Source organism: Haliotis asinina, chromosome 15 (genome assembly GCF_037392515.1).
Source record: "Haliotis asinina isolate JCU_RB_2024 chromosome 15, JCU_Hal_asi_v2, whole genome shotgun sequence".
Classification (NCBI taxonomy): domain Eukaryota; kingdom Metazoa; phylum Mollusca; class Gastropoda; order Lepetellida; family Haliotidae; genus Haliotis; species Haliotis asinina.
In genome coordinates, this window is record NC_090294.1 from 13,630,804 (window position 1) to 13,647,288 (window position 16,485).

General features: G+C 38.9%; 1 protein-coding gene across 1 annotated transcript in view; it reads left to right on the forward strand.

Annotated features, from left to right (window-relative positions):
* The first annotated feature begins 5,215 nt into the window (after positions 1-5,215).
* Positions 5,216-16,485, forward strand: part of LOC137266448 (arylsulfatase J-like) — a 32,473-nt gene continuing 21,203 nt past the window's right edge. Inside the window, exons 1-6 of the mRNA XM_067801948.1 lie at positions 5,216-5,482; positions 11,742-11,928; positions 12,787-12,968; positions 13,287-13,398; positions 14,176-14,271; positions 14,784-15,027. Of these exons, the coding sequence (XP_067658049.1) occupies positions 5,246-5,482; positions 11,742-11,928; positions 12,787-12,968; positions 13,287-13,398; positions 14,176-14,271; positions 14,784-15,027 (1,058 nt within the window). The 5' untranslated portion in view covers positions 5,216-5,245. The remainder of the gene's footprint in view (positions 5,483-11,741; positions 11,929-12,786; positions 12,969-13,286; positions 13,399-14,175; positions 14,272-14,783; positions 15,028-16,485) is intronic.

A 16,485-nucleotide genomic window follows, 5' to 3' on the forward strand; every position in this document is an offset into this window, starting at 1 on the left:
ATTTACAAGCTTTTGTATCTTATGAATTTTGCAGTTTAACTGGAAAAAATAATTTCTCAATCTTCGTGATGGCGATCACAATACTATTAGCATTGAACATTTATGAAACGAAATGTGACCAATAATAACTATCACTCAAATCTCTAAACAGTGTGAACAAATAATAATTATCACTTAATCAATAATTCAATTTACAGAAAATACACGCCCGTAGCACTGGTTATCGGTAATTGATTGTCAAATTTCCATGAACCAATTAGTTGATTAATCAGTATATTTACTTTAAAAAAAACAACCACACTAATATTTTGAAAAAATGCTTACCGTCTCCATGTTCGTGTTTGTTTGGGAATAAAGGCAACAGACAAAGTTGAAAGGTTAGTTTCTTTAGACTCAAGAAAAGATTTACATAATGTTAATTTAAGTTTGTTTGAACAGTGTAACATAGGTTACGAAACTTAAGAAAAAGATGTGATGTGAACAAAAAAAATACTTGGATTGGAACCTGCATGTCTGATAACAGAAACGTTTGACACACCAGTACTGTGACCAATGGGCTACTCATGCTTTACTTCCCGGGAATTTAAGCGTATATAATTAAACTCTCCAATAATGAGACATTTGACATCTGCTTGTGTTCATCTGCTATACCGTGATACAACTTTCTTATTCTAACAAAATAAAACTTTACATTGAGACAAATATGGCAATTTTGGTTAAATGTAATCTAATATAAAATGAAGGTAAAATCTGAAGCAACACCAATATTTCACGATCTTTAATTTAAATAAATTCGATTCTATCCAAGTGTAAGGGTTTCTCACATCGATAAATTTGACATATACAGAGGAAGAGGTATAGACAATGACAACATAAGGATGGAAACGTTCATTTCTTTCAGTTTATTGAACAACAGCAGTTTCCTTACAGGTGTGTCAAATCACTGAAATGTTGCCTGAAAAATGTTTGTCAATTCATTGAAGAAAAGTCCATGCAATTGTACAGTAAGTGTTCGGGAAACATTCTATGACATTCAGAGAAGCAAAATGACGTCATTAATTGCGTCAAATGTTATGCAGAATCTTCAATAATGGGTGTATCCGCCATGAAAATCTGGATTCATAGTTGGCCAATCGATAGAATCAATGCCATGTTGATGTTTAAGGTCCTGAACAAGCCCAGCCCTATGAGGACGAGCATTGTCATCTTGGTAATTGTGGGCACCATTGGATAAGCGTGTATGAATGGAACGACGGTGTTTTCAATGATGTCACGACCGTATTTTGCAGCATTCATTGTCCCTTGGACAACTTTGATATCAACCTTGGCGTCGTGGGTAAAGGCTACCCACACCATCACTGATCCACTACTCAAAGTTACTGTAGGCACAACATATTGTGGGTTAAGTTCGTCTCTGTTGCCACGTCTAACTCGGCGACGTCCGTCACGGACGTACAGATTGAACCTGGATTCATCGGACCATATTACCCTATGCCATGTGCTTCAGTTCCAACGTTGACGTTGCTGAGTCCATAACAAATGTTGATGTTTGTGACGATCAGTCAATCTGGGCCGTTTCACAGGCCGGCGTGCTTTTAAACCCCCACGGAGTAAACGTTTATTAACCAGTTCCCGTGAAACGTTAACGCCATTTGCATGCTGCCACCTCTGACGCAACTGATTAGTGGAGTGGAATGGGTTTTCACGTGCCATCCGTAGCAACAGCCGATCATCCCTTGCAGACGTCTTTCGTGGACGACCTTAACCTCGCCCGTCTGTCGATATTTTTTAAGAGTCTACTGACAACGCTATGAGAAACATTCATACGGTCCGCTATCTGTCTCAAAGACATTCCATCGTTTCTCATGCCCACAACTTGCCATTTTTGAGCTTCAGACATCCGATTTCGCGCCATTTCACCACGAACGCAGCTCTCAAAACCATGTGCTCAATACCGTGTTTTCACGAATCAGACACCACCTTTCCATTTGTGTCGTGAACGAGCATGCTGAGAAATGCACGTGCAAAACATGTGCTTAAGGTAACATATTGGGCGTATGATAAATTGCATTCAGGAGTTGAAGAATGATGTAGATTTTTTATGATATGACTAAACATTTAATGTTGCTTCAAATTTTACCTTTCAGTATAGTATATCATAGAAAACATAAAGGTAGATTATTTCTTGAAAAATGTGCATGTTTGTACATGGTAACATCCTGTTGAATTACAGTGTTATTTTGACAGTGACAGGTGACTCAGAGATGTCTCATAAACAGATGATAGAACATCTATGATCAAATTCTGACATACTTACAACGATTCACTTTTAGAATGCTGCCTGGTGTACCTCAAAGTAGTCAGTCATGCGAGTGCCTTATGATAGTGCAAATTTTAATTTTAGTGTTTGTGAAGTTCATTTTAGAGCACAAAACATTCAAAATAAATAATGAATCATGGAGCAGTTGTATAAATGTGATGGATTATTTCAAACGTCAGTGGTATTTTTAGATGTTGTATGGGGCAATTTCATATAACAAAAGAAATGTACCTTTTTAACATTTTGATGTGTGCAAAAGCATGACCCACCACAATTTGTGCTTTCTAATGTACTCTCTTCATATGTAGTTAAAAAATTGGGATAGGTGATGCTTTTGCTCACTCTATTTTATCAGTCTGAAAATGAGAAAATGTAGGTTGCTGGACGATGTTGTAAAAAGGGCTAACTTTAAGGTCTTCAGAATGGAAGCATAACAGCACTAAAACAGAAAAGGCATTGAAGGTAACTTCAATAAATAATTTAGCCTTTGTTCTGCTACAATTCGTAAATTGTAGTACTTTGGACATAATGAAATTGTGTGGGCCAGAATGGGCCTCTATCACACCTAGTCGTTTGCACTGTGAGTAAACTGTGGAATGAAGAGAGGGTCACCAAAGTCAACCGTCCCTGCACGCCCCCTAGATAAAGCTTGGTGTTAAATATGAAAAACATCCTGAGAAAGGCTCTTGAGATATCCCGCTGACAAGCTGGACATGCAGTTTAACATGCTGAAATCTTCAGAGTGTCGAGATGACTTTGCAAATTAAGTGAAGGTCACCCAAATCGACTGGGCCCTAGCAAACGCTTGGTGTCCAGCATGTTGAAAATACAGTGAACGGTTCTTGAGATGTCTGGGTTACAAGGGTTTAAGTACCCTTGATTGGTCAAGGTCACCAATCCTGACTGGAACCTTTCTAGTACTGTAGTGAGCATAGGTACCAAATGTGAAAAGAATCTGGTCAACAGTTTTAAGATGTTCGGAGTAGGCACTTTATCCTCCGAAAAAAAACGAACAAAAATACAAATAACTCCATAAAGAAACCAATCACTTTTAAGTCAGTGGTTTTTTTAGACTTGACAAATTAGCACATTAAAATATCAAAACAGGCATTGGTGTAATTCAATAAGGAGACACATCGAATCCAAGTTACTGTTCGTTTTGAGATATTGTGGCCATGGCCTAATCTAACGCATATTGTCTTTAACTCCTGAAGACATTATAAACACATAGTCATATTATGACATCATGGCTGTCCTTCCCGGGTAAGTATTTTAGTCGAATAGCATCACACAAAAATATGCGAACTCGTGCATTGTTTTCAAAGAGTGGTTAATGAGGTTCGCAATTATTACTCAGACCCAAACTCACGGAAGGGCCGGTAAAATATTAAAGGAACAAGAAATGTACCGAACAAACCAAATCAAGGTAAGTTGATTTTCCTGTCAGTCGTATTCTGTCTTATAGTTATTGAATTACGGATGTAAACTGCATCGATGTCGTTACAAGTTCAGAACACCAGTAGTCCTGTACCCTCCACAGCATTACCGTAGGCACGCAAGGTACCATGCATTATGGATGCCGTCATGTTTTTCAGTCTATTTATAACAGAGACGTTACTTCTTGTGACATCATCACCAAACTCTGATTTCTCACTTATTTGCTTCCTTACACGAATACTCAATACTCGTAACTTTGCTTCAGATGAGGCAAAATTGATTAGGATGGGTTTGATGATCGACTTATTTCCGTGATCAATCCTATATACAGCTTTATTTTTATAAAGTCCCCGAATATTTGCATCGAGTCTTCACATTGAAGAGATAAATGATATTCTTTCTGGAAAATTGTTTATTTTGGTTGCTGTCTTAAAGTGTGCGTTACTTCCAAAGATCCTTGTTCTAGACTGTCAGTTATGGCTTTTTTCCAAGTCTTGACGGAACATTTCGCTTTCATTGTGTTGCGCCAAAATGTCACTTTTTACTTCATCAATGCCAGTTTCGGTAATGGCCGCTTGTAAAATGTGTATTTTTCACATTGTCTCTCAATGAGTGCGTGGCTTCGTTAACCGCCGACTTTGGAAGTTCTCTGATATCATCCTTTGTGGGTGATGTGATACGCAACATATCGTGAAGTAACTTTGGGTTTTTGTTTTGGTTGCATAGTTAGTAAGAATAGACGCGTGGCCTGAACGCGTGGCCTGAAGTACGCTCAGCACGATTTAACCCTTGACCCGTCACATGTGTACAATTCACACTTGGTGAGTTTGAGGTATTTTTGAAAGTCACACATGTGTAGACATTATTTTCATAAAATTGACATCATAGCATCAGTAATATAACAAACTTACTTCTTAGTCGAGTTTTAACTTAGTAAGCACACCAGAAATGACGTTACAGGGCTTTTGTGTAAAAGCTGTCGTTAGGTGTCTCCAGATCTAGCCATCTAGGGGAAGCAATCAGAGATTTCTACAGTTGAAATTTAAGCACACTATTAAAGATTAAACCTGAGTTATATTTGAATCCATAGAACGTAGCTAAAACATTTGATTAGTGAAACTTGTGAAATTTATTGTGAACTTTATTGTGAACTTTATGTAACTGACTATATAACTAACTAACTATATTAACCCGTCCGAATATATACTGAGATGTAGTGGGTAGGCAAAGTCAAGAAAAATACCCAGTAGAAACAATCGGGACCGTTATGTAAACCAAATTTCGTGTGTGATATGAATCTGTCAACAATTTTTGTATGTCAATCCACAACGCTAATTCATGAAAAGAAGTTCTACTAGCTTTTAACTTTGTGACAAGTGGTTTTGATTTTGATTAATCATTGTCACATGATCATAAATGACCCCCTACTAAACCAAAACTGATAAAATGTGGGAACTCAGCACATTTGCACATTGTGTCGTGACAACCATGGATCGCACAGTACTGTTGCTACTTTGTGCGTGTAGCACTGCTCTTTCAGTGAAGCCAAATATAATTTTCATTTTTGCCGACGATTACGGGTACAATGATGTCGGGTATCACAACTCGGACATTAAAACACCCGTCCTTGACCAGTTGGCAGCAGGTGGGGTGAAGCTCGAAAACTACTATGTACAGCCTATATGCACCCCTTCACGGTCACAGTTCATGTCTGGCAGGTACCAGGTGAGTTAGACATACACTTTCAAGTCATAGGGTATACGCCACATGATAAGGATTGATCTACTGAGTTGGTATACGATGACATGTGGCAGGCACATCAGCGAGCCTGACCATGCGATAACATCGAAATGGAATATATAAGTATTATAAAAACATGTCGACAAAGGACAGTAAAACAACTAGAATATCACAGAAAAGAATGTAAAACTAGTAACTATACCTAAAACAGTTTATCTATACATGACAATACAATATAAAAATGGGCTATAGATTGCTAACAACTGAAGGTAGATCACCATACTAGGGACCATGGGGACTTACATCAGTTTTGCTACCTACATGGACCCTAGCTGGATTTACATCATCCCCTCAGCCGTCAGCAGTTTGTGACATCTAGCCATACAATAAAAACACACTTATTCTAAGGTTAAAAATCTGGAAATTTAGAATTTACTTTGAATGTTTGCGGACTTACGTACCCTCTCAGGAGGACAATAATTTTACGGTACTTCAACCCCCTTCGAGCATACAGCCACTAACAAGCACAGTTACGAATTTAAACTTCCAATAATAAAATATTTATCTATGTACAATTCAGCTAATAAATCTAATTCCTTTAAAAAATGCAATGATTAAATGAGAACTTGTGTTATCAAAAAGACCATTCATAGTTCGGGAATTAAAATGCTGATCCCATGTGATGGAATACTCAACACATTCAATCAGAATATGCTTGACTGTGATTCTTTCATCACAAGGGATACAAAACGGAGGATCCTCACCTTTAAGCAAATATTTATGTATATATCTTGTGTGGCCAATACGACATCGCCGCATGATTACCTCTTCAAATCTGGACTGACAACCCAAGTAGGTATAACCAATATAAGATTTTATTGCACGTAATTTATTTATGCCCTCTTGACTGGGTAACCAACAGAAGACAATGTCGTATGGGCCAGTGGCAACGTCATTATACAATTCAATAATTTCTATTAGAAATGGATGTTTGCAAGAAATATTTTTAATAGCCTGAAGGTAAGAAAGAGGGTCGGATAAGATTATATACTGCTTATGTTTCGGGTGCCCTTAAATATATTTAAGAGCCGTTAGTATGGCGTTAGCTTCAGCTGTAAAAATAGAACTGTTGTCTATTAATCTAGACGAAATTGTTCTCGATCCAATGGCAGTGGCGGGGCGGTGGGGTAGCCTAGTGGTTAAAGCGTTCGTTCGTCACGCCGAAGAGCCGGATTCGATTCCCCACATGGGTACAATGTGTGAGGCCCATTTTCTGATGTCCCCCGCTGTGATATCGCTGGAATATTGCTAAAAGCGGCATAAAACCAAACTCACTCACTCACTCACTCAGTGACAGTGGCACAAGCTACTGCTCCACCGTTTTTGGAACCATCTGTAAATAAGGGTTTGTAATTGCTATATTTAGATTTTAATTGATTGTATTCTTGTTTATATTGTAATTCATTAGTTTCTGACTTTCAAAATGAAGTTAATCTTAGGTCGACTTGTGGGCTAACCAACTGCCAAGGAGGAGAAGAAAGAAGACGGGAGGGAGCTATGTTTTCCAGCTCAACACCGGCCGAAGAAAGAAAGGGTTCTGTGCCCTAGAGGTGGAACAAGAGAACACTTCTTGTCGTAGAAATCCTCATAAAGTGGACTGAACACACACTTATATGCAGGGTTAGATTCATGAGAGTTTAATTTAGAATGTATTGTAAGGATAATTTTATACGATCTTGTGTAAGAGATGGTTCATCGGCCTCAATGTAAAGACTGTCAATAGGTGAAGTTCTGAAACACCCAAGACAAAGTCTTAAGCCCTGATGGTGTAAAGAATCAAGAAGTTTAAGGTTGCTTTTGCAAGCTCCACCATGTACGTTGGAGCCATAATCGAGTTTTAACGGACGAGTGATCGATATAGATGTAAGAGGGTAGTTTGGTCCCCTCCCCACTTTGAGTTGGAAACAACTTTCAACAGATCTAGTGCCTTCAGGCATTTTGCTTTAAGGTATTTAATGCGCGGTAAGAAGGTTAAATGAGAATCGAAAATTAAACCCAAGAACTTGGCCTCCTTTACAACTTTGGGAATTGCGGCTTATATTTTTTACGAAAGTGTATACAGTTAATTTTGGATTTAGAAAATTTAAAACCGTTTTCAAGACTCCATTTATTTATTTTGGTTAAACACAAATGCAATTGGCGTTCAATAGTATGCATATTTTTACCACGACGGGAAATATTAAAATCATCCCAAAAAAGTGGTCCATTAATTCAATCAATTAAAACCTTGGATAAACTGTTGATTTTAATACTAAATAAAGTGACAGACAAAATACTGCCTTGAGGGACACCCTGATCCTGATTGTAATGATCAGACAGGGTTGAACCCACTCGGACTTGAAAATGACTTTTTTTTAAAAACTCTGATGTAAAAAAGAGGCAAACGTCCTCTCAACCCAAAATCATGTAAATCATTCAAAATGCCATGCTTCCAGGTCATAAGCTTGCTCGAGATCAAAGAAAATAGATACAGCATGCTGTTTGTTTACTATAGCATTTTTAACGAAGGATTCTAAACGTACCAAATGATCAATGGTACTACGATTTTTCATGAAACCACATATTTCCTGAATATTTGTGATCAGGTTATTGGTTTCAAGATACCAAGCGAATTTGTTGTTCACCATACGTTCCATGGTTTTACAGACACAGCTAGTGAGAGACATCGGCCTGTAATTCGACGGATCTGTAGGATCCTGGCCTGGTTTTGGTATTGGGACTACAATGGCATTACGCCTAGAAGGAGGAAATTCCTCAGATGTCCATATTTGGTCAAATATATCTAACAGTGCCATAAGACATGGTTCAGGCAAGTGTTTCAATAGCTGATAATGTATGTTGTCATCACCCGTTGCAGTGCAATGAGCTTGCTGAAGAGCTGTATATAGCTCATGTAATGGAAACACTTCATTATAATCTTCACCGTTATTTGAATCAAAATTAAGTTTTGCTTTTTCCTGCTGTTTTTGATACCTCTGAAACTCAGAACCATAATTTGCTGATGATGAGTTTTTGGCAAGCGTTTCCCCAATTTTATTTGTAATTTAGATGTGTCAGTTATTAAATTATCACCGTCTTTAAGATGGTGAACGCCCGTTTTTGAACCTTTGCCTTTTATTCTCTGACTCATGTTCCACACCTCAGACATAGGCGTGCGCGAATTTATTTTGGAAATATAGTTTCTCCAAGATTGCCGTTTATTTTGCTTGAAGGTACGACGTGCCTTCGCATTTAATATTTTAAAGTTATTTAAATTGTGGACAGTTGGGTGATGACGGAAAAATTTCTCTGCCTTTTTCCTCGCTTTTCTAGCATTTGTGCACTCTGCATTATACCATGGCTTCCGTACATGTGGAGCTGTAGAGGATTTTGGTATACACTCATCAGCAATTTCAGTTAAAACGTCGGAAAACACGTGAATAGGATCAGCCATATTATAAATAAACATTCGGGTCGTAGTTTAGATGTGCATAAAGTTTGAAATATGGACCAATCTGCTTTGGAAAAATTCCATCTTGTGTAAGATGGCGAATCAGTTGGAAATAGTTCTGATAGTATCGTTGGAAAGTGATCACTTCCACAGAGGTCATTGTGGACTGACCATTCAAACTCATTGAGTGCATTAGAGTCTGCAAGAGATAAATCAAGAGAAGAGTAGGGACCAGTTGCAGGATGCAGATAAGTGCTCGAACCATCATTGTATATACACAAATCATTATTGGAAATATAATCTTCCAGTGTTTTACCGTTAGCGTTAGTATTTGTACCACCCCAGTGTGGATTATGGCCATTGAGATCACCCATTATAATGCAGGGTTTTGGAAGTTGATCATAGAGAGCTTGAAGGTCAGACAGGTTAAGTGAGTGAGAAGGCGGAATATACAGCAAACATATTGTAAATGCAATATGAAGAGTGAGTCTCACTGCAACGGCTTGAAGATTAGCGGGCTATGAATAACATTTTGCTTTACGAGGATTGAAGATCCGCCAGTGGCCTTGTCACCTGGAGGTGAGAAAGAGTGATATGCATCGAACTGACTGAGATGAAAATTATCTGTCTGTTTCAAATGAGTTTCCTGCAATACTGATGGTGCCAGGTGTTGAACTAAAAGATGTAACTCTTTAAAATTTGTCTTTAATCCTCTACAGTTCCACTGTACTATAGTTCTGGAAGACATTATCGTTTGGGTGGGTTGATTGGGAATCTACCCCGCGCTTTCGTTGACGGCGACAAGCTATGTGCCCTGGGATGGATGTGGTCCGATACATCCATTTCCTCAAGTGATCCAAACATGTTAAGCAATTTGATTATATTATCTGACCCCTTTGGTGCTCGATTTGATTTCGAAGTTTCTGGCCTTGTCTTGAATTTCGACTTTACAGTTTGTTTATCGTTTCTATCAGAGTGTGAAGCAGTTGTAGTCGAAGGAGATACGATCTTTTGGGTAGACTGAGGAATATCAGGTCAGTCTGGCATGAGCTTGACAAAGTTAGTACTGGCGTCGTTGTTACTTTTGATAAGGTTTCAGATGTTTTTGTGACAGAGGCGTACGTTTCGGTGTGCTCAGTAGATTGTGCAATCTTTCTTGTTTCAGCAAAACTGACGTTCCCGGAAAATTTGATTTTGTTAATTTCCATTTGCCTTTTCCAAATGGGACATTCTTTCGAAAAGGATGAATGATTTCCTGAACAGTTTGCACATTTTTGTGAATACTGTCACAATCTTCAGTTACATGTGTATTCTCAGCACAGTGAGCACATGTAACAATGTGCAAGCATTAACACCATGTCCGTACTTTTGACACTTAAAGCAGCGCAGAGGATTTGGAATATATAAGTCAATATTCAGACTGCAGTAACCTGCTTTGATTGACTTTGGGGGAGTTGGAGCTGAAAATGAAAACAGATATGTGTTGGTTTGGACAGTCTCATTATTTTTCCGTGTTGTGAAACGTTTGGCGAAAGATACTCCTTGATCTTTAATCTCGAACACTATATCGGGCTAAGTCATGTCTGTTAGAAGACGTTCACGGTCTCGAACTATGCCTTTGCTTGTATTCCGTGTTCTGTGGGCAGAAACTAATACCGGGACTCCGACAAACATATCAGTTGATAACAGGTTGGTAGCTTGTTGTTTTCTGCTACATTCAATCAGCAGTGAACCTGATCGCAAGCGTTTGATATCTTCCACCTCACCTGCAATGCCAGAGATACCTTTTGAAATTGCAAAGGGATCTAATTTTAGAGGAGTCTTGTCAAGGGTCTCAATATACAAAAAACGTGGCCAGTGATCAATTTGTATAGAGGGTCGATGGTGATCATCATTTTCCAGTTTTGTTTTTTTTTGGTAGGGGTTTGGTAATCCATGATTATTGGTATATTTGTTCGTCATCCGAGCTCTCCACCCACCATGGAGTATCACAAGGACAATGCTAAAGCGAGCGGGCCTCCAGCTTACAGCACCAAGCATACATGGATGATATACTCCAGCAGAAGAATTAAATGATTAATAATTCCACCGGATTGGCCCATGAGCCACCGCCTTCTGGGAATAGGACTTTAGGCAAAGTTCAGAACGACATAACTTCAAATAAAAAATGTTTTAGACAATAACGCCAAGACCAAAATACAAGGCCAATTCCAAATGATATTTGTGCAATGATAAATATAATTAGAATCCATGCAAAGGGCTTGGTGTGACCAGCCGATTCAATCACCCGTCTAGGTGAAGTCAGGGCCAAAGTTGTGTATTAGGCAATAGGAACATAGCTGCAGGCCCCTATTGCCCTCAACCACCAGGATCCCTTCCTCCACCGACACAGGGCCGCAACCCACGGCAAACGGGTTGGTGGACCAAATATCCCCCCGGGTCCACGATAGGGGTGAACGGCTCTCCGCATTACCCAGCACCCACCACGAGAAGGTGGCCGTTCACGGGTGCCAATCTGACAAGGAATTCCTAACATTAATCATTGTTTTTAATATCAGAACAGGGCCTGCCCACCAGATCAATTTTGTCGTCTCTTACAACACATAGTCATCAGTGCATCATTGAATGCGTTCAGCCTTTTACTGGTACCCTTTTATTTTGAAAGTAAATAAATGTCTGGTTCAGTTCAGTTTTGAAGCCTCCTTTATTTATTTTGTGTCTTTGAAACACTGTGATGACTTATTTGTTTTACAGATTCATACTGGTTTACAACATGGCATCATTTTGGCTACCCAGCCCAATGCTCTGCCGCTAGGTAGCGCCACAATTGCAGACAAGATGAAAGATGCAGGGTATTCAACCTATGCTGTCGGCAAATGGCATCTGGGTTTCTACAAGAATGCGTACCTCCCTACCAACAGGGGATTCGATTCATTCTATGGTAAGGAAATATGTTCCTTTATGTTTAACGTCACGTTCAACAGCAATAAGCAAAGTAAATAATCAAGTCTGAAGCACAGTCAAGATCTTTGCAATTTGGACACTCTGACTTGGAAGAACCTGACAACCCTCTTACAACAAACAGGGAATGGTGTGATCAGTCCTCACCTTGGCCCTTATTTACGAAGCGTTCTCAACCTCAAGCATTCTTAACAGTGACCGTAACAAGTGTATTAAGAATGGGTTTACGAAGTACGTAGTTCGAAAAATAAGTGCCCATGGCTTCTCTAAATTATTGGTTTTGTCACAGATGTTATCATGGTATGGCTGCAATACTGCCCTTGCAACCGCCATTCTTACTATTGATAAGAAATATATGAAACAAAAGTACCATTACCCCAAATCTTGAAGTAAACCTTCTTAAATTATTGCAGGTTAATAAAATACAAAAGGTTCGTATTTCCAAGACGTCTAAAATATTCGTTACATCTGCAAACTTAACTATGATTTTCAAAAGAAAGAAAATGCTGTGTATTACCCATGAGGATTGATAAATGTTGCACAATTGCATAAAAGCAACAGCCTGAGAGATTTTTAGTCATCGAGAATTTACACACATGTGATCTTTCACTTGCGTATTATTTGTCCAAACTTTAGATTTAGATTTACTCGTCACGCTGAAGACTCGGGTTTGATTCCCAGCATTTACAGTGATATTGCTGGAATATTGCTAAAAATGACATTTTTAAAACTCACTCACTCCGTCATCGGACGAAGGGAGAAATACATTGATTTATGGTACAAATGGCACATCTGTAGTATTTGTCTACAGATAATTCTGAATTGTGATAATTTGCAGGCTACCTGACAGGAAAAGAGGATTATTACACACACAGCCATTGTGACTTTTTCAATACCTCAATTTGTGGCCATGACTTACGGGACAATACAAAGTCAGTATTCACCGAGAACGGTCACTATTCTACGCACCTGTTTACGGAGAAGGCAATAGATATCATCCAGAAACATGACAAGTCGAAGGTAGGTGCAACTTTCCTCCAGAATCTTACATGAAGTTACTGTAAAATTATTGCGACAGTCTCTGTGATGACCTTGTTTGCCAGTTTCAATGTCTGTGCATCGATGTTATGTTCACTTTGTAATAGTTTTCTTTTTGTCTAGCTGTAGCTTAGTGGTTTAAGTGTTACCATGTAAAAGACCCAAACAGTCTTGTTCCCTTCTTATCTACAATGTGTGAAACCCATTTTGGTTTCCCTTGTCATAATATCCTAGGAACAACAATGCTAAAATCAGCAAAAAGCCATACTCAGTCACTGATTTTTGTCTTGTTGTTTGCAGCCATTCTTTTTGTACCTGGCGTATCAATCTACACACGTCCCCCTCCAGGTACCCAGCCAATACATGGATCAGTACAGCCACATCAATGACACAGACAGGCGGACCTTTGCTGGTAATATAATCATTGATGACTTATGAATTCGTCAGCACGTTTATCCTAACACAGGGTTATTCTGGTGCCAAGCTATTTATAGCAATATTTCAGCTAAATGATAGCAAGGGACACCAAGAATGACTTCACCCATTGTATCCATGGTGAGGACGAAACAAATAATGAATCCAAGGGCTCAACAAGACAAGGGAACACAATAATCAATCTATGGCACACTGTGTCCCTTGATTCTGCAACCTGCGAAGGTCCCGGGGTAGAATACGCCTTCAGGAACCCCTGTTTGCCATAAAAGGTGACAATGCTTGTCGTAAGAGGCGACTAACGGGATCGGGTGGTCAGGCTCGCTGACTTGTCATCGATTCTTAATTGTGCAGATAGATTCTCATGTTGTTGATCACTGGATTGTGTGGTCCAGACTCTATTATTTACAGACCGCAGACATATAGCTGGAATATTGCTGAGTGCGGCGTAAAACTCACTCAACTCACTCACCCATAATTCTGCCGCCATATGGTTGGAATATTAGTACGACGTTAAGCAACAGACATATCTTAATTTCATTTCTGCAACAGTACATGAATACAGCATGTGAAATCCTCGGCTAACCTGCATATGTGTACATAGCTGACACTGTTTCATACCATTAGTGTTATCAATATTAACCATGGGAAAGGTTTCTAGATTATTTTGCGTATATAAGCATATTAACCTCATAGACCTTTTCACAAGGCGTAAACTATTGTTGCTTGCCTGATTTTGATATTTTTCAAATTACAGGAATGACCACTTGTATGGACGAAGGAATCGGAAATGTTACAGCAGCTCTCAAGTCATCTGGTCAGCTTGCAAATACTCTCATTGTATTTTCCGCCGGTAAGTGATGTTTTATCTCTGCAAAAGTTCAAAACTGAGGTAATTCTCATACTAAAGTGGATAAAACATGGAAGTTCTCACTGAGAAATTTGACTTCTCAGATGCTCCGACCAACAATGACCCATCCCACCCCTGTCTTTTGAGAATGTTTACCATGAGATCAACTGAACGTTCAAATAGGTTTTCAGTTCCGATACTCTGTATAATGTTATGGATACTTTGCCTGTGTGCATGAGCAGTACTATATTTTATGTTCCTATTTTCGAGATTTATATCCGACTGAGGGCTAACTATCGGACCTTTTTGCAGACTTAGATAAATTGCTGTCCAGTGATAAATACTCCTGTATTCTGACACTCAATCGATTCTGATTCTGAAGATAAATTATTAGGTATTCGGGATTTATATCCGACTGAGGGCTAAATATAGGACTTTTGGTAGACTTAGCTTGAAGATAGTTTTCTTTTGCTGAAAATGTGGCGGAGTTCCAACACAAAATACTTGTTTTTCAGACAATGGAGGCCAGGTGAGCGACGGGGCAAGCAACTGGCCATTGAGGGGAACAAAAGGGACATTATGGGAAGGAGCTATCAGGGCTGTGGGGTTTGTGTACGGCGATATGTTGAAGAACAAAGGAACGATCAACCGTCAGATGATCCATGTGTCTGATTGGTTCCCAACATTGGTGGGACTGGCTGGTGGGAACACCAATGGAACAAAGCCTCTGGATGGATTTGACCAGTGGAAGACCATCAGGTAAACTCATGCTTATATCACCGACAGGGCTTCAAACGCAAAAGTTAGCACACATGTGTTCATTGTCAGTTAAGGACAATAAGGTCACCAGAAGGCCCTAAGATCCCGGCAGTGACAACATATTCCTCACTGCTATTTTAATGTTCTTTCATGTAGTTCAAAACCGCATCACAAACACACGCACGTACGCACACACACACTCACACATAGACCAGTGCTCGTTATAGTGAGTTCATATTTAATGTCACATCAGCAATATTGCAGCCATATCGTTGCGAGAACGACTAATTATAAAAATATAAATGAATTAATAGCACATACATTGTAAAACCCTGTCAACGAAGGACAGTAAAACTAACTAGAATACCACAGAGTAGAATGTAAAACTAGTGATAAGACCTAGAACAATGTATCTATAGAGGACAGTGCAATATAAAAATAAGCAATAAGTTGCCAACAACTAAAGGTAGATCACCATACTCAGGACCATGGGGACTTACAGTACATTTGCTTCCTACATGGCCCCTAGTTGGATTTGCATCATCCCTTCAGCTGTTAGCAAGTTAGACAAATCCAGCCATAAAGTGAAGAACACTTATTCTACGATTAAAAAACCTGGAAAATGCTGGATTTACATCATCCCCTCAGCCGTCAGCAATTTGGGAAATCTAGCCATACAATAAAAATACACTTATTCTACGATTAAAAAAGTGGAAATTTACAATTTACTTCAAATGTTTGGGACTTAAGTACCCTCTCAGGAAGACAATTATTTTACGGTACTTCAACCCCCTTTGAGGGTACTGCCACTGACGCTTTGAGTAACTAATTTAATCTTCCAATTATAAAATATGTATCTATATACTATTCTGATAACAAATCTAATTCATTTAAAAATGCAATAATTAAATGAGAGCTGGTGTTAGTAAAAAGATCCTTCATAGTTCGTGAATTAAAATACTGATCCCATGTGATGGACTACTCAACACAGTCAAGCAGGTTATGCTTGACTGTGATTCTTTCATCACAAGGGATGCAGAACGGAGGATCCTCACTTTTCAAAAGGTATTCATGAGTATACCGTGTATGGCCAATACGACATCGCAAAATGACTTCTTCAAATCTGGACTGACAACCCAAGTGGGTATAGCCAATATATGGTTTCATTGCATGTAATATATACATATGGAAATTAATTAAGCAACACCAAATTCAAAGACACATAAAAACTTAACAAAGTTCAACGAAGTAATTTTGATGATTGATTATTCAATTTTGATGTATTGACATACAGCATGAGCTTTTCATGGGTTGATATGACGCGCGTGAAGCTTGCACAGCGCACGTGCATTGCTTTAACCTCAACTTTCGAAAAATGCACTTTTTCCCTGGGGTGTTTACAAGCGCAGGTTGTCGATTGCATTCGGTTTTTCATTCATTTCAATGTCATGGCACGTA